General features: G+C 34.3%; 1 protein-coding gene across 1 annotated transcript; it reads left to right on the top strand.

Annotated features, from left to right (window-relative positions):
* The first annotated feature begins 795 nt into the window (after window positions 1-795).
* On the top strand, window positions 796-19,197 carry LOC150102337 (gem-associated protein 6-like). Its single transcript, XM_090399414.1, has 2 exons — window positions 796-971; window positions 18,757-19,197. Exons 1-2 carry the CDS (start codon window positions 796-798, stop codon window positions 19,118-19,120), a joined length of 540 nt encoding a protein of 179 aa, XP_090255540.1. The 3' UTR covers window positions 19,121-19,197.
* Window positions 19,198-19,490: the final 293 nt, after the last annotated feature.

The raw sequence follows: 19,490 nt of genomic DNA, 5'->3' as shown, positions 1-19,490 counted from the left end.
AAGCACAAATATCCTCAAACTGCAGAGAGTACAAAACAAATGCCTACGCATGATTTTAAATGCGCCATGGTATATCAGAAATGTTCAACTTCATCCGGACACAAATATCCCTTATATCTACTCGTTCCTGCAATCTTTAACAGTAAAGTTCTTCTCAACATCGTCTTCACATCCAAATGAACTAGTACAACAAGCAGCAAATTATGATGAATCAGATTTCTCCAAATATAGGAGACCTAAGGCCATCCTAATCCTAACCTGGATCTATAACTCGCATCTACTTGGACAGAGGCACTTAGCTCATAAACTTCCCCCTACACAGTAACCTTATCGGATAGCAGGGATTATAAAAGCATTTTGCTTCACCCTTATAGGCAGTAACGTTTTGCGTTTTTTGCATAGGGGAATAAAAGGAGTTAGCTGATTTAGATTTTTTTTATAATTTCTTCAAAAAAAAATCAGATAACGCCTTTTTGTTCCCGTATAGGGAGTAGGCGAGGCCGTTTTTTTTTAGTGCTATCTGGCATCTTTAATTTAATTTATAACCAAGTGTAAAAAATTTTAATGAAACGAGTTAATTTCCTTTGAAACTTATTTTGGAAATCTACCTGAATGTTTTCTGTATAAAGTTCGCAAATCTTATAAGCTAACTGTTATTATAAAACATACCTCAAAGTTGAGACATTATTTAAATTATGTATACTGGCGATGTAAGTAGGAAACCACCCTTAAAAAATAATAGGGAATAAAATACCCTGGTGGAATTCTAATCAATTACTGCTATTGTAAACAAGCATGGCCGGTGTGGGAGAATGCGATAGTACAACTACGATTGATTGTTTTTCTCATACTGTGTTTAGAAATGACCCTATTGCATTTAAGAGTCTTTTATACAAACACGTTCAAGTTGCTGCAACAGATGGCAACATTTATGTTGGTTGGGTAAAGACAATAGATCCTGTTTCGGAAAGGTAAGTTTCTTTGAAATGCTAAATAAACCCGACTATTTCAACATTTGAAGAAGTTTATATATATATGAGAGAGAGATTTAAGTGTGTGCTTTTAAGCATGTTAATAGGAGAAGGTTTCCTTATAAGCAAATTGGCGAGATAACCATTAAGAGAACAAAATACTATGCGGTAGGTGGTAAATGATGTACCGTTTGATGGGATTACTTTGCTCCACTTTTCTTACCTTTTTTTAGTAATTTGAAAAAAAAATTGTTTACAGAGGTTTTTATTTTCTTAAATATATATTATGCCGAATACTCTTAAGTAAAATTTCTGTGAAAACAGTTGTTTTATTCCTTCTTTTATTTTGCACTAACTAGTAAAAACTGCTAATTTAGATGGAATAATGGAATGGAGCAAAGTAAGACTATTCACAAAATAAGAATGCACAACCTTTATTTATTATAACATAAAATAACATACAAAATTGTTGAAATTGCTTTTTTTAAGACAAATTGGAAATGAAAATATAAAAAAATTGAAAAATTTAGAATTCACTGTAAAAATTAATGCAAAATTAATATATAGTAAGTTTAAAAATCAGATACATAAACTGTGGCAAAAAAAAAAAAAAAAAAAAAATCATTGGAATTAAGAACTTTAGGCCCAGGGATTCCAAATGTTTTCCAATTCTGGGACAGAAAACATGCCTCTACGATTCATCATTTTTGGGTGTTTAATAGGACAAATTATGTCCTCTAAAGGATAAAATATTTCATCTTTTGGTGTAGGTCATTTCCAGGACTTGAAGATTTCTGCATTGCGCATATTTTTGCTTCTTCCTTATTTATTTCTGAAATTTGTCCCAGAAAATATTCGCCTTAATACATGAATATAACATACTGCCCAACTGATGAAACAAAATTATTTTTTGTACCTCTTTTAACTTTGTTGAACAAGTTGCTATTTCCTCATCATCATCAGATATGGAAGCAAGCTGTTTTTCACAGTAATTTTCGACCTCGTTTTCGGATGAGGCAGATTTAAGAGAAATATCAGAATTCTCATCTGAGCTATTTTCATCCTGATTTCTGTTTAATACACTTTTTCCAGGAATTGAAAAAATTTTCTTTTTACCCCTTTTACTACTGGCACCAGATGTCCATTTAGGTCTTGCATTTTGTAATGCTTCAACAAAAGAATCTTGTATTGCAGCTGAACTGCATCCTCTACCTTTGGAGACAAGAGAGAGAGAGAGAGAAGCTTATGTAATGAGGAATTCAGGATGTCTTTTAGTAAAAGCTCTCGCCCAATTATTTCCTGGACATAAGTTAAAGGGATAAAAATCCCTTATTGTTTTTCAGCCAGTAAGCGAAACTAAGATCGAAAACTACGATCTGTAACGTTTCAGGCATGAAACGTTACAGATCGTAGTTTTCGATCTTAGTTTCGCTTACTGGCTGAAAAACAATAAGGGGATTTTTATCCCTTTAACTTATATCAACCTCGCCAGGAAAAAAAAAAAAAAATAGCCGTTTTGGCTTTTCATCTTAGTTATATTTCCTGGACAGTTTTTAAATCGCTTAACAGTATGTCCTGTTCTGCTGAGATATGATTTTACAATAAATCGAAGTTCTAATGGAGTGACTGAAAAACCATATTCACTAAGCTGAATAACACATTTAACAAACTCAGCTTCCTCATCATCTGTGAATATCTGTGGATAACCAGGATGCCGATGTTCATTGCCCTCTTTACATATTAATTTATTTATGATAGTTCTTGGTATGTTGTAGTATTCAGTTGTGACCCTTTGGGACATTTCCTTATTCTGATTTGCTGCCAAAGATTCTTGTAACTTATCCTTGTAATAATCAGCATATCGGCAACTTCCGACTTTTCGTTTATATTCTCTAGGCATTTTGTTAACCTGGAAAAACCATAGAATCGAACAAGTCTAAATCTAGCAAATTAATTAATTAATGAAATGAAATGAAATGATAAATAAGAGCCTGAAATGAATCAAATGATTAAAAATAATGTTGAGGGGATATTTTGCTCCACTTGTAAACTCAAAAACAGGTGGAGCAAAGTATCCCCCAGAAAATTAAAATTTCGCTATGAAGTAAATTAATGTTCTATAAAGTCAATAAATGTTAATAAAATAAGAAAAAACTTAGATATTATAAAACTAGAGGAATTAAGGAAAATAATTATGTATGCCTTACCTTAAAAAAAAAAATGGTAATAAATTGCTGAGGCAAGCAAATTTTTCTAGTTAACCAAACACACAATTCTGCTATGTTTGAGAATTAGAGCTCCTGTAGAAGCTAACATGAGCAGGGAGAGTATGGTACAGCAGTTTTGGCAATACTAATAGAATACTTAAAAAAAAAAAAAAATGCTACCTCATTTCAAAATAGTAAATGTTTCCAATGTCGATTGAAAACTTTTTGCCAATTGGAGCAGCATCTTACGGTAGTGATGACAGTGGGCCCAGGGTGATCACCCAGCAAAAATATTTAGTACCAACTTATGCAGGAAAAAAGTTCTAGATCTGAATAATAAAAAAAATGTATTAAATTTTTATTTGCTTTCATTTCACTCTATTTAGGGCATTTTACGATATTACTACCTTATTGTCATAGATGAACTCAATGTAAAACTGCTAAATTAACATACGTATGACAAATATGAAAGAAAAAAGTCAAATTTAACCTCACTGTAAAAATATTTAGTCATCTATGAGTCCAAGAGCTGCAGTTGTCAATCATCATAACAAAAGTCCCAAATGTAACTCTAGCACTTAATGTGTATTAATTTACCATATAATTTTCAGTCTCATTTTAGTGTTTAAAATAATGTAACATTAAAGTTTCAGTTATTTAATATGCTATTTACGTATATATGGGGGTTCCTACTCACAAGAAAAACACTGGAAGTATTTATTCATTATTTTTAGCAGATTTTGCTAAATTAATTAACTCTTCAGAAATAGTAAAATCTGTGGCTGATGAATGTTTAGATTTTTCTTTTCTCAAAAGGAGTCCATTCATCAAGAGAGTTGATATTTTATTTTATTCTTATTTGTTGTCACTGCTGAATATATTCTTTCAGTTGCTGCTGATGAATGAGGGAGGCACAGTACAGCTTTAACTAATGTTGCTAAATTAGGAAACATTTTGTTCTACAGCATGAATGTGACATATGGAGAGGTGGGAGAAGAGAAAATTATTAAACTTATATGTCTAACTCTCATGTTGTTGTTGTTGTTGTTGTTATTATTCGGAAGGAAGAAAGTACTTGATCTGTTGGTGAATGTACTAGAACACTAAAAATTTATAAAAAGTACTAGATCTAGTATATGAAAGTACTAGTGGTTGGGCATGGTGAAACAGCAATCATCCACTAGGAAGTCATTTTTAAAAATACAAAATTAAAAACTACAAAAAATAAATAATACCAAATTTTTACCCATAGTTCTAATAGTCTATATTTATTCCTCTGTTCTTCAGCATTTCTCATGGGGAAAAAAAAAAAAACAAAACAAAAAACTTTGTCCTCTAAATTTACTTAGTATGATATGATTTACCTAAATTTACATGTTCATTGAATAAATATCAGAGCATCAAGTCATATAAGTGGAATCAATTACGCAGTTAGAGATTTTTATTACTGTGTTAGGGTATAGTTAATATAAACATATGTATTAAATGCTTTTCTTTTTTTTTTTTTTTTTTTGAAATACATATATGTTTACTAGAAATTTTGAAAAAAAAAAAAAAACACCACCGCCACACAATAACTAATCAAGTTGTTAAAGGAAAAGAGTAGCAATTTTACATGCAACACTACATATATATTTAAATAATACCTCACATGAACTCTTAATTATCTGACCAGTGAATTGATTAGCTTGTTGCAGCAGTGTTCTCTGATCAGGCATTCGGTTAACTGACACCAGAAAGTTGATTTTCCAATGCAGTGAATAATTGAGAGAATACAGTAGTAATTGCACAGTTATTATTATGTGACACCTCCAGGGAGTCCAAAGACTCATCGAGGGAGGGCATGTACTCTACAGTTCTCTGTCTCCACTGCTACTACCATCATCATCTACACCACATATGGGCGGGCCGGATCTGCACCTCTGCTACTTTTGATCCGGCCCTAATCTATTTCTGCAAAGTTTTTCTGATTCATGGTGGGAGAAAACATGGTGTGTTTCTACTAACTCGCATTAAGCTGATGTCATATGACTTGCGCAGAACTCACTGTTTTCTCCAACCAAGGTCTCTTTCTCACTTTGACTAGCAGCGTGTGTTGAATGAGTTACAACGTGTCATTTTGGTACTTGCGTTGGTGTTGTGCTTTGTTCAGTGCCTGCATTGATGTTATGTTCTGTTCGGTGCCTGCATTGATGTTGTGTTCTGTTCAGTGCCTGCGGTGTAGAAGACAGTTTTGTTTGACAGTTCTGAATATCGCTTATAAATTTGGGACAATGTCAGGGGTTATTGTAAAAAAAAGAAAAGTAGATGCAGAGAATCGTCAATTTCAAGACAACTGGGTAGAGGATTATTATTTTATTCTGAATAAAGATTTACCTGTATGTTTGCTGTGCAACAAATCCGTATCCATCAACAAAGAATACAAATTGAAGAGACACTTTACTTCGAGACATGCAGATCACCCAAAAATTGATGGACAACTATGAAAAGATGAAATACAGAAGTTGAAGAAGAACTTGGATACCCAGCAGCAAATGTTCAACAAGCAAAGAATGCAGCACCACAGCATTGTCAAAGCCAGCTTTGTGGTAAACGAAAAATTCGCTAACCATTCTAAGTCATTTGGTGAAGGAGAATTTATCAAAGAATGTCTGCTGGATGTTGCAAGTATAATACGTCCTGAAAAGACAAAAGACTTTGAGAATATTCGTTTGTGAAGACGTACTGTTGTCTGACAGATAGAAATTATGGCTGATGATATCAAAAAAAAGTTTAAAAGATTGCTAGATTGGAAGCATATTCAATTGCTTTGGATGACAGCACCGATGCCTCCGAAACAGCACAACTAGCAATATTTATTCGAGGAGTTGATGCGGATTTCAACATCACAGATGAATTATTGGCACTTCGCTGTTAAAAGGAACAACTACCGGTGTAGATATATTTGAAACAGTCAACACAGTCTCCGAGAGATTTGGGAGTTCACTATCTGGCATATGCACTGATGGAGCCCCTGCAATGGTTGGTGCACAGAAGGGATTTATTGGAATAGTTCATGAAAGAGCAATTCCCCGTAAGATTTAATTTGAAAATCGATTAATTTGTTCCGGCTCCTCCCCACAACCATAATACATATTAAAAATGCAGATAAAACTCATTTAAAATGTCATAAAAATATGGTAAATATCATTTATTTATTATATATGTATTTGCTACAAAAAAAAATTAACATTAATAAAATGAATTGTTCAAGAAAACAGTTTTTAATTATCAATCTTCGCCAGAAGGACAATTTGGCTCACTTCGGAGTTTTTTGACAAATGGACCTGTAAAAAACATGTCTAGGGTTGTTTGCTTCTGCCTCTTTTTTAAAATGTTTCTGAAAAACTGCATGAACTTTTCATTAAATAGATCTGCAGTTCTGATAATCTCAGATTTGTTTGGATTCCATTTCATGGCATCATTTTGAACTTCCTCCCACTTTGCCAAAACATTTTTGATTTCAGCAGTCATAATTTGTTCTTTCTCTCCATCCTCATCTTCAGGTGAAATTTCCTTTTCTTCACATTGCTGCTTGAAAAGTTCTTTTAGCTCGTCAGTAGTCAGTTCTCGGTCATGCATCTCCAATAATTCTTCAACATCTTCTTCCTCTACTTCCAAGTTAAGATCATGAGCAGTTGCCACAATATCCTTTACCAATTTGCGTCCTTCATCTGAAGTTTCTTCGTTACCAAAGGAAGGACATGGTTTCCTCCACGCAGCTTTGAGACATTTCATTGTTACTTTACCAAGCCTTTACAATTAGCCTAATTGCTATGACAATGTTGAATTCTTCTTTCCAAAATTTTCTTAGGGTTATGTTGGTAGCTTCACACATTTCAAAGCACCTGGTAAAAAGTGCCCTTGTGTAAAGTTTTTTAAAATTTACAATTACCAGCTGATCCATAGGTTGAATCAGAGATGTAGTCTTGGAAGAGGAAGAAAAATCACTTTGATAAAATCTAATTCCTCTGGTAGCTCTTATTTTTATGCCCGTTGGATGGCCAGGTTCATTATCCAAGTTTAAAATGGCATTTAGAGGCAGATTGTTTTGCTCAAGATTGGCTTTGACAGTTGGTCCAAACACTTAATGAATCCAGTCTCTAAATTCTATTCTGACCCAGGCTTTGCTGTTAGACTTCCACAAAACACTGAGATTGGATTTAGAGACATTGAACTTTTTGAATGCTTGGGGATTCTCTGAGTGGTAGATTAACATTGGTTTTACCTTGCAGTCTCCACTTGTATTTGCTGCTAAAAGCAATGCTAACCTATCATTCATTGGTTTGTGCCCAGGAAGTGTTTTTTCTTCTTTTGTGATAAATGTCCTGTTGGGCATTTTCTTCCAAAATAACCCAGTCTCATTACAATTGAAGACTTGTCGAGGTAGGTATTCTCCTTCTTCTATAATTCTTGTAAAGCTATTGACAAATTTATCTGCTGCTGCTTTGTCAACACTAGCTGCCTTTCTGTGTCTGACCACACTATGAATTCCTGTTCTTTTTTTAAAGTTGTCAAACCAACCTCTGCTAACTTTTGAAATCATCATCATCTACCTCAGAACTTGATCCCAAAGTCTTCTTTTTCAAATCTTGATAAATCTGTTTAGCTTTCTGACAGATTGCATTTTGAGATGTAGTATCGCCCGACATTTCTCTTTCTTTGATCCAAATTAGTAATAGATTTTCCATTTGCTCAAAAAAGAAGCCCTCTGACATTCAACCTTGAAGTTCCCTTAGCAACCTTAGCTACCATAAGTTCTTCTTTCTTAGCCAAAATGGTTGATATTGTAGAATGACTGATTTCATTTGTTTAAGTTAAGGGATATTACATCCCATATCATTTCTTAGCCGAATAAGAAACTCAAGGAGTTTCATGCCGAATATAGTAGAAACTATATAAAGTTCGGCGATTCCAAGCGTAAGCAAATACCTGGATACTGCAGCAAGTGACCCTTAAGGTTGTGCAAGCTGAGGCAACTCATGTCAAAGGTGGAGCAAGCTCCAATCACTATTCTTGATATTTACCCATAATGTGAACTTAGCTCCTAGGAGCTGTATTACTGTTCTACATTATGAGAGAAGGTCACTACCCAGACCGGTTTCAACCTTTATTGACGTCTCATCAGTGAGTAGGTAGACCTAGTCAATATCAAGTTTGTAGCGAACAGAACTTACAACCCTTCTATGAGTATTGCCGAGAGGTGTCCTAATAAATTATTAGATATATGAAGAGCCAAAGGCTTCAATTCAGCGACATATGACTTGTTTAAGTTAAGGGATATTACATCCCATATCGTTTCTTAGCCGAATAAGAAACTCAAGGAGTTTCATGTCGAATATAGTAGAAACTATATAAAGTTTGGTGATGCTTACGCTTGGAATCACCGAACTTTATATAGTTTCTACTATATTCGACATGAAACTCCTTGAGTTTCTTATTCGGCTAAGAAATGATATGGGATGTAATATCCCTTAACTTAAACAAGTCATATGTCGCTGAATTGAAGCCTTTGGCTCTTCATATATCTAATAATTTATTAGGACACCTCTCGGCAATACTCATAGAAGGGTTGCAAGTTCTGTTCACTACAAACTTGATATTAACTAGGTCTACCTACTCACTGATGAGACATCAATAAAGGTTGAAACCGGTCTGGGTAGTGACCTTCTCTCATAATGTAGAAGAGTAATACAGCTCCTAGGAGCTAAGTTCACATTATGGGTAATTTGTACTTGCACTACCTTAAGGGTCAGTTGCTGCAGTATCCAGGTATTTGCTTACGCTTGGAATCGCCGAACTTTATATAGTTTCTACTATATTCTATTCGGCATGAAACTCCTTGAGTTTCTTATTCGGCTAAGAAACGATATGGGATGTAATATCCCTTAAATTAAAGAAATCAGAAGCCTTTGGCTGTTCATATATCTAATGACTGATTTCATATATTCAAGCTAGCTGCATAACTTTCACACCTTCATGATGTTTTGCTATTATTTCTTTCTTCTGTTTAATAGAGAATTTTTCTTTTTTTTTTTTTTTTTTTCCCTCATTAGCTTTCTTTTTGGGACCCATTTTGTCACACGGTAAAAAAAATTCACTCTATAAAAAAAAAAAAAGATACGCAAAATACGGTATTATTATTACAAATTGTACAACACTAAGACAAGGGATATAAAGAACATATCAAGGATTTAGGCCTAGCATGGCCTGTTCCGGCCTTAGAAGTTATCGTTTAAGAGGACGTCCTGTTTTCTTTTTCCTAATGGCTTGTACTTTAAGGCTTGTTTTGGTAATCTTTCTGTTTTCATTCTTTGAACGTGTTCCATCCATTTATGTTTATATTTTTAAATTTTTTCTATTACTGGTTCTTGGTTTAATTCTTTCATAATTTCTTCGTTTCTTTTGTGATCAAATAGGGCATACTTTGCAGTTTTTCTCATAAACTTCATTTCTGCTGTTGTCAACCTTTGTTTGTCTTTTTGTTTTATTGTCCAGATTTCGCTTCCATACATTAAGACTGGTAGGGCTAATGTATTGTATACTTTTAGTCCGGTTTGTTTTTGAACTAGGTTTAGTTTAAATATAGAGTTAATTACACCTGTTATTTTTAAATATTTTGCAATTTTTACGTTTATATCTTTTTCATTTTCATATGATCATACATCCTAGGTAGTAAAATGAATTCACCTGTTCTAAGATCTTGTTATCTATTACTATTTTAGTTCTTGCTGGATCTTGTCCTTTAAAGGCCATAGTTTTTGATTTTTCTGTTGATATTATCATACCATAATCTTTGGATATCTCATTTAGATCTAAAATAGCTTTCTGTTTATCTTCAGAATTTGTAATTATTATTTGGTCGTCAGCAAAGAGAAGAGTGTTTAAGTTTACTGTAGAAGAAAGTTTAATTCCTTGATGTAAATTTTTATTCCATTTTATTATTATTGCATTTAGATAAATAGTAAAAAGAATTGCTGAGAGGGGACATCCCTGTCAGACCTCTTGGTTTATCTCTCTCGTATATGATAGCTCATGATTTAATCTTATTTGTATTTGATTATTTTCATATATACTTGTGATAGCTTTTAGGATATTATTTGATGTTTGTCTTTCTTTTAATATGTTAAATAATATTTCTTTTAACTTTGTCAAAAAGTTAAAAATAACTTTATCAAAAAAAAGAAGAACATAACATCACCTGAAAATAAAAGTAAAAGTTAAAAAAAAAAAACTTTTTGAAATAAAAATTAACAGTTAAATTTGAAACCTGCAATTTTTGACTTAGTGCATTTTGCTTGTAAGGTGACAATATTAGATACAGCACTTATCGTAACATACACTGATTAGCAGCTTATAGATACAACGATTATTATACAGATGAGATTTGAATTTGCCTTTTGATGGCGAACGAACAGTGACATGCACCCGCCGATTTATTGTCTATATGAACCAACACATAAGAAATAAATGCTTAAATAGTCATTTTCATCATAAAATGCATTTATAACCACAAATTTTAAAATAAAGCATACTCAGTACACTACAAGAAAAGAAACAATAAACGGAAAATGTCAACAGCTGGCTATGATGGGTCAAACATATCAAAGCTTCACTTCTATTCGACAGTGTCTTCGAACGCGTGGCTGAGTGCGATCGGAAAATTCCGGTTTTTTAGATCAGATAGAGGTTCACATAATCGAGAGTTGTTAACCAAGAGATTTTTTTTCTTACAGCCACTTGTTGTTAACCAAGGCACCACTGTCTTTGTGAAATTTCCCCCCCCCCCTTCATATCCCAGAAATATAATAGTCTCCTGCAGAGACTATTATATTTCAGGTATCTTAATGAAAGTCATTCTGATATACTGCTAGAAAATTAAGGTGCAGAGTTCTCATATCACTGGTCGCTCAACTTATAGATAATTAACTTTTTTAAGGAAAAAGAAAAATTATCCTTAACATTGATGTCTCATTTGACAGAATGACACATGCCTTTTAGTTGAAAGAAAATCTGAACATGAGTCCTATAAAGCAGTGCTTCCCAAACTGTGGTCAGCAGTCCCCTTGGGGGCCTTTAGTTTTGTTGAGGGGGCCATGAAACAATGAAAACAAATTTAAAATGTTTTAAGACTAAGTGTGCCATGTGAAATGTGTATGTAAAATCATAAAAATGTAATATTTCATTTGATTTTTGCGATATTCGCTGTGTATGTTTTGTATTGAATATAAGTACAATGAATATTATAATAATATGTCTGTGTTACGATTTTTTTTTTTTCGATGGGGGCCATGAAATATTTAAATTTTTCCAAGGGAGACCTTTACATCCATAACTTTGGGAAGCACTGCTATAAAGGATGCAGAGAACATTTACCCTCTTTTCAAGCAGAGCAACACCTTCATTATAGGAATTCTCAGCATTATTTTTCCTCTAAGTGAGCACATTTCTTATGAAGATGGGCACAAGCACATAGGTATATAAAGGTAGATTAGTACATATTATCAATCTGCATGACTTCATGCACTCTAAATCCAGAAGTTTGACAAATATATGGGTTCTTTTAATAAGTCCAACACATATACTCAATTATTATTATTATGGGTAACTCCAAGGAGTCCTTAGACTCATCGAGGGAGGCCCTAACATCATGTCAAGAACAACTATTCGACATTCACACAGTATCTATCATACCTCGCCTTGAACTCATTCACAGTCATGGCACACACAACAGACTCTGGCAGCTTATTCCACTCATTCACCACTCTCCAAGTAAAAAACCTAGCTCTAACAGACCTGCCAACCACATTCTTGCCCAGCTTCCATGTATGGCCTTAGTCCTCCCACCACCAGTCCTATTCTCAAAAATATCTTCTGAATTAATCTTATAGAAATCCTTCAGTAATTTGAATGTCTCAATCATATCACTCCTTTTCCATCTATCAACCAATTTCTGCAACCCACAAATCTTCAACTTGTTCTCATAAGGTTCATTCCATAGACCTACTATCATCTTGGTCACTCGTCTCTGGATCCTCTCCACCTCCCTCCATCAAGAAGAAACCCTGGCACCCAAATCTGGGCACAATAGTCTAGTCGGGTCTTGTCAAGGCTCTATACAGAGGAACAATAACCTGTTTGTCTCTGTTTGTTAAAGTATTTTTCAGCAACCAAGTGATTTGATGAGCTGATTTAGCCACTTTTGCAATGTGCCCCCTAAACTTCACCTCCCTATCCACCAACACACCCAAATTCCTGGCCTTGTCAATCTCCTGGAGTACTGTTCCACCAATGTGATATACTGCTACTAATCTTTCACCCCAAAATGCATAACCTTACAATTTGTCACATTAAATTGACATCCATTCTCCTTAGCCCAGTCCTCCAAACTATCCAAATCATCTTGCAAAATTTTGACATCCTGTGCACTCACTATTGCTCTACCCAACTTTGCATCATCAGCAAACAAGTAAACACTTCCTCTCAGATCCTTTCCTATATCGTTAATGGACAAATTGAAAAGTAGTAGTCCAAGAACAGAACCCTGTGGCACATCACTAGTCACAGGCTGTCTTTTGGACTCCACTCCTGAATAAACCACTCTCTGATATCTCTCCATTAACCACCCTCCTCTCCATCTCACCAACCCAATATCCATCCCCATATGCTGCAGCTTACTGATTAGAATTCCATGTGGTATCCTGTCAAAGGCCTTAGCAAGGTCCAGTAGAATCACTGTAAACCCATTACCATTATCCAGTTCAGCCATTACTGTGTTATAAAACGTGAGCAAGTTACTGAGGCATGATCTACCCTTCACAAAGCCATGCTGTCCTCCTCACAGTATCCCATTTTCATCTATCCAATCCTGTATTTTTCTCTTGACTATTTTCTCCAAGACCTTGACAACGATTCCTGATATGCTGATCGGTCGGTAACTTAGAACAGCAGTCTTGGAACCTCCTTTATGCAGTTGAACTATTTTCCCCTCTTCCCACCCCCTCGGGACCAACCCAGACATGAGACTCAAATTAAACAAAATGGTCAAGGGCATTGACAATTCTTTAGCCTATTCACGTATGACACAAGCTGGTATAATATCCAATCCCACAGATGTATTGACATTGAGGTTTTGTAATAGACTATTCACCTCCACTTCACTCACCACAATTCCTCATTCATTCCTGCAATGTGACCACCTGAGTGATATACTCTTGCAAAGTGCTCGCTCAGTAATTCAACTATATCAACTGATTCGGTTACCTCCCTACCATCGGCATTCTTTAAAATCATTCTGCCATATACATTTTTTCTTTTACTTGCAACATATCGAAAACACTCTTTGGGATTCTCTTTAGCCTGCATGATTAATGTTCTTTCATAATCCGCTTTTGCTTTTCTTACCACACTCGTTACCCTTCTGGCCTGCGCTTTATACTGTTCATGTGCCTGCCGGTCACCTTTCTCATTAAATTCCCTCCACAGTTGTTCTTTTTCAGGTCAAGCTTAATGGTGTTATTCATCCATTTAACCCCTACTTGATTTATTATTTGGTCTTGAGCTATACAGTCAGCCTCATGCAAACACTTCTTAACCACCTCCCATGCACTATCAACATCCAGCCCTTCCAGTTTTGCATGACATGGCACTGAACCAATCAAACTACTAAGATTGTCATACTTACCAGCCCGATAATTCATGTACCCTTCTTAATTGTAAATTCCACACCTTTAGCCACCTCCCAAATCAAGATCCTATCATCACGCTCACCAATTGGTGGCAACGTGGTCATATTCGTTACTGCCAAATTCTCAGATGCAGTACTAGGTCAAGCACTTTCTGACCCCTAGTGTTTTCCATTACATGCGGTCGCAGATAGTTATCCTTTAATAACTGCATAAAATCCAATTCCTTCCTCTCATGTGTCCTCTCCTCCTTCCAATCAATGTTACCATAGCAACACCAACTGTATATTTTGTTCTGCTAGCCTCAATCTCACACCAAATAGCCTGAAATGTGCTCTTTTCTTTATGCTGCAGTTCCACTTCTATTCTCCTTGGCTGTAGCTCATCAGCTATCATCAATAACACTCCTCCCCCCATTTTATTCTCCCTGTCACTCCTGAACACACCATACCCCTCACATTCAATCCCACTAGCTATATCATCTTCTGTCAGCCATGTTTCACAATAACCTGTGGCCTGGAAGTGCCATCCAAGGCCAAAAAGTCTTCCTTCTTGTCCTAATACTTCTGGCATTAGTATACATGAATTGCAGAAACCTATTTGTCCCATCCTTATTTTGATGCCTTATACTAACTATCCCATTATGATTCGTAGTCTTTCCTACTCGCTTGGGCATATTACACACATTCATACACTCAACTGTCTTCCTAAAGTCTTCATATCTATTCCCCCCCCCTTAATAACTCTAGTTTCCCTGATTCTGCACATCCACTTCCACTACATTCAACAACATCTTTTCAAGTCTCCGTACACCATATTCATTTAAATGTAAACCATCCATCTTATGTAAATCCTTTTGCCCATCAAATTCACTCCACACATCCACAAATTCCACACCACTACTCCTGCATAATCCACGCATAAAGTCATTAGCAATTTCGGCCCTCCTTCTATACTCTTCACTGTCATACCGCAGCTACAGACTCACCATCCTAACTCTCTCACTTTTCTCTTTTGCTACCTCAAGTAATTCCTTCAAATCCTCTCTCATAGCCATTTTGTCTCCTTTCAAATCATTCGTTCCTGCATGTCATTCTGTCAAATGAGACATCGATGTTAAGGATGATTTTTCTTTTTCCTAATTATATCTGGACATTAATTATCTAAGTCAGTGTGTTTAATAATCATCCAGGTTATCTAGATAAAGATATTGCACTGACAAATGTGAGTAGAATTGATATGAGAATAGAGGTTAATGAATTGGAAATACTTAGAATACTATAGAATCTCAGTGCAAATATAATCTTGGGATATCAGCCTACTTATTACAAAAATCTGTAAAAAAAAATTGGTGTTGCCTCTGACAAGGCAGGTTAACTTTCTGACCAAAATGCATAACTTTACTGTTATATAGTTTGGTTAGAAAAGATCACAAGTTTTATACTACACTGACAGTGGTAGGTGTGTGTGTACTCCAGAAAATTGATGAAACTAGAGATTTAGGGGTGCTGGTGGGTAGGAAGACTATGTTGCAGAATTGACTTGGTTAGCTCATAGAATTACTTGGTTATTACAAGGTGGTCTCAGCCCTTGGAGAAGTTCCATTGGAGAAGAAGGAATGAAAAACAGATCTGTTACATAAAGGATGCTCCAATAGCAAACTATAGAACCTAATAAGTATTTCGGAAGTGTTTGTGAAGTTATTGGAGAAGTTGGTTAAAGACAAAATTCTGTAATGGGCAGATAAGAATATAATGATTTTGCAAAAAAAGGTATTAGACAGGATATCACATGGAACTGTTACATAAAATTGGAGCAAATAGACATGGATATGAAGCTGAGAGTATGAATATAGGGGTGGCTGGTATATGGAAGAGCAGAATTCTGAAGGTAGATTATTAATAGTATGGCACTGGACTCTGTGTTTGGACCGCTGTTATTTAATTTGTACATTAATTATACAGAAAATGATTTGAAGGGAAATATTCAGTTGTTTATTGCTGATGACGTTGATGCCGAATGGGATAGTGTAATAATTAATCAAGGTGGAATGCTTTAAATAGGCTGACGTTATAGGCAAAAGATAATGGATGCTAATTTAATGTGGAAAAGTAAAGTAATGCATTTTTGTCAGAAAAGATCACAAGTTTTGTACTACACTGACAGAGATATGCACTCCTGAAAATTGATGAAACTTGAGATTTTAGGGATGCTGGTGGCTAGGGAAACTATATTGCCAACTTGGCTTAGTTAACTCATAAAATTGCTTAGTTATTGAAGAAAACACTAGTAAGTAGATAAGGAAGTTACTATTTTCTTTTTAATAAAGTTTTGATAGGGCTACATCTAGATAACTATGCACAAGTCTGGTCATCTAGGTTTTTTGGGGGATGAGGATAGAGTGAGGATTTATGGATTGCAGAACTTAGTTGATAGAACTAATAATTTTGAAAAAAAAAAAAAAAGGGGGGATGAAAAGAGTTTTATAGGACTGATACAGAGGAAACTTTTCAGCATTTGAAAAGTTTTCTCATACTCAATTTCTTATTATTATTATGGCCTAAAGATTTCACAGAGCGTATCCTTGTACCAATTGAAAAGAAAAGCAATCCTGCTAAGTGCAGTGACTACAGAACTATAAGCATACTCTCACATGCCTCCAAAGTATTGCTAAGAATATTAAATCAAAGATTGTATAATAGAGTGTAGTATTTTCTGGGGGGATGATCAATTTGGATTTAGAAAAGACAGAGGAACCAGAGATGCAATTGGGGTAATGAGGACCATATGCGAAACGAATATAGAAGTTTATATTTGTTTCATCGACCTTGAAAAAGCATTTGACATGATGGAATGGGAAAATCTGATGGAAATATTACCCAAAATAGGTTTAGATTGGAGAGACCGAAGGTTAATAGATGAATTATATATGAACCAGACGGCCATAATAAAGACAAAAGTAGGAAAAACTAAAAAAAGTGTGATTGGTAGAGGTGAAAGACAGGGATGCTGCCTGTCACCGATGCTCTTCAATATATTTGCAGAAGAAATGATAAAAGAAGCATTTTATGAAGAGAAAAGAGGAATCACTATTGGAGGAAGAACAATACAAAATGTTAAGTTTGCAGATGATCAAGCAATATTAGCTAATACCGAAGATGAACTACAGCACCTAATGCAAAAATTTGAAAATATATGCAAGAAATATGGTATGAAAATTAACGCAAAGAAAACGAAAGTGATTAGAGTCTCCAGGAAACCAGGAAGTATCAAGGTGATGATGAATGGAGAAAGTGTAGAGCTAGTGAGACAATACAAATACCTTGGTAGTATAATACAAGAAAATGGAAAATATGACATGGAAATAAAAGAAAGAATTAACAAAGGAAAATATGCCTTTTATAACAAGAAAAATGTGTTTATTAATAAAATGAATAAAAATCTAAAGAAAAGGCTTATTAACTGCTATATTTGGAGTATAACCTTATATGGATCAGAAACATGGACAATTAGGAAGAAAGAAGCTAAAAGGTTGGAGGCGTTTGAAATGTGGTTATGGAGAAGAATGGAGAAAATAAAGTGGACTGAAAAAATCACCAATGAAGAAGTATTACAAAGAATTGAAGAAGAAAGGAATTTACTAAAGACCATAAGAAGAAGAAGAAAGCATAATTGGATAGGACATGTATTAAGAGGAGACAGCCTACTGAAAAGAATGATAGAAGGGAAAATTGAAGGAAAGTGACCAAGAGGAAGAAGACGACTAACGATGCTTGATGATATAATGGGAACAAGAAGATATCAGGAAATGAAGGAGGAAGCAAGAGACAGAGGAAATTGGAGAAAGAGAATCTGCTGAGTTATATATACCATTGGACCTGTCAAGAGACAGCACACTAATGATGATGATGATTATTATGGGCGACTCCAAGGAGTCCTTAGATTCATTGAGGCTCAATGCTCATACTCAATTTCCACAGAACCATCTGTGGAAATTGAGTATGAGCATGTCCTAGGCTTGTGGACTAGATTTTTTTGCTCAGAGAGTGGTGAATGAGTGGAATGGGTTGCCAGAATTTAATGGGAGTACTTTGTTGGTGAATGCATTCAAGGAGTGTCTTTGAACTCCATGGAGATTTCCATGCAATAATAATAATAATTGGTCTCTTTTAATTTTGCATTTAGAAAGTCGGTTTTAAAATATTTGAAATATTATTTGCATTGACATATTGTTAATTGAAAGATAAAATATTAAATATCATAAACATATATCTAACAGATAAGCTTAGGCGTTGATGGTTATTCATGACTTATTTTTCACGGTATTAATAACACCACAAACACTTTTATCAACAAAGATGTTTTATTAACGCTAATATTTCGCTGATTTTCAACTCACTCAACATCATCATTGATGATGCCGAGTTGAAAATCAGCGAAATATTAGCGTTAATAAAACATCTTTGTTGATAAAAGTGTTTGTGGTGTTGTTAATACCGTGAAAAATAAGTCATGAAGAATCATAAACATATGCTAATTTGAGTCTCAGATATATTATAGGAATTAATCCCCCTGACATATTTATATCTTTCAAGACAGATCAGCAGACTCTGTTAGGTTACAAAATAATAGCAAATGTTATTTTATGACATTTATTAATACTTTTTCTATTGTAGAATGGAAATCTCCATGGAGTTCAAAGACTCTCCTTGAATGCATTCACTATAAAACTAACATATTTTGGTGTCATGAAAATAGTAATTTTCATGACACCAAAATATGTTAGTTTTATAGTGAAATATATTTTATGTCATGAAAATTTAGTAAAGTAATAATAATATTTTTTCTTTACAGTATTATCCTTGTTACATTTGAAGATGAAAAAATAAAGCATGTGGAAATTGTGATGGGCCATGCAGTGAAAGCAATTGAAATCTTAAGTGAAGATGAAAAGTACAAATCACAACTGGAAGCATTATTTAGTAGACCTATACAGAAAGGCGATTCAGAAGAAAATAGTAAAAGAAAAGCTAACTTAATGTCTTGGCTTTTGAAAAACAGACTACCTGTAAAAGAAAATGGAGATGATATATTGGTGGCAGAAGCTTTGACAATAATCCCACCTTACGGAACTGAACAGTGTCTCAGTACAAACGAAATAATCTTGGGGAAAATTCAAGAACTTATTTTATCAATGCCAGATAATACTCCCGAATGAAATCAGTTATTTGATTTGCATTTCTGTAACTTAATTGATAAGTGAATAAAGAATTTGTACATAATGGATTAATTAAATTTGGTTAATAATTGAAATAATATTTCACAAAAAAAATTGTCATTCTATTTAATGTTTATTTTGCTTTGAATATGGATACCTATTTATGAAAACACTGTTTTACATATTGATTTGAAGTGTTTAGTTTTACAAGATTATATTTATTATAATTAAAGCAAATTTTATATAGCAATCCTTCAATACAACATGGGATAATTGGTTATTATAAGATTTTTAAAATATGTGCTACATTTTTTAAAAATGTTTTTTTTTATTGAATGATTGCATAGGATAATAATGTTTTCTTTATTCA

The sequence above is a fragment of the Typopeltis vanoorti genome, chromosome 10 (genome assembly GCF_054136105.1).
Source record: "Typopeltis vanoorti isolate ZY-2024b chromosome 10, IOZ_Tvanoo_1.0, whole genome shotgun sequence".
NCBI lineage: Eukaryota > Metazoa > Arthropoda > Arachnida > Uropygi > Thelyphonidae > Typopeltis > Typopeltis vanoorti.
This window is presented reverse-complemented; position numbering and strand designations above follow the sequence as displayed.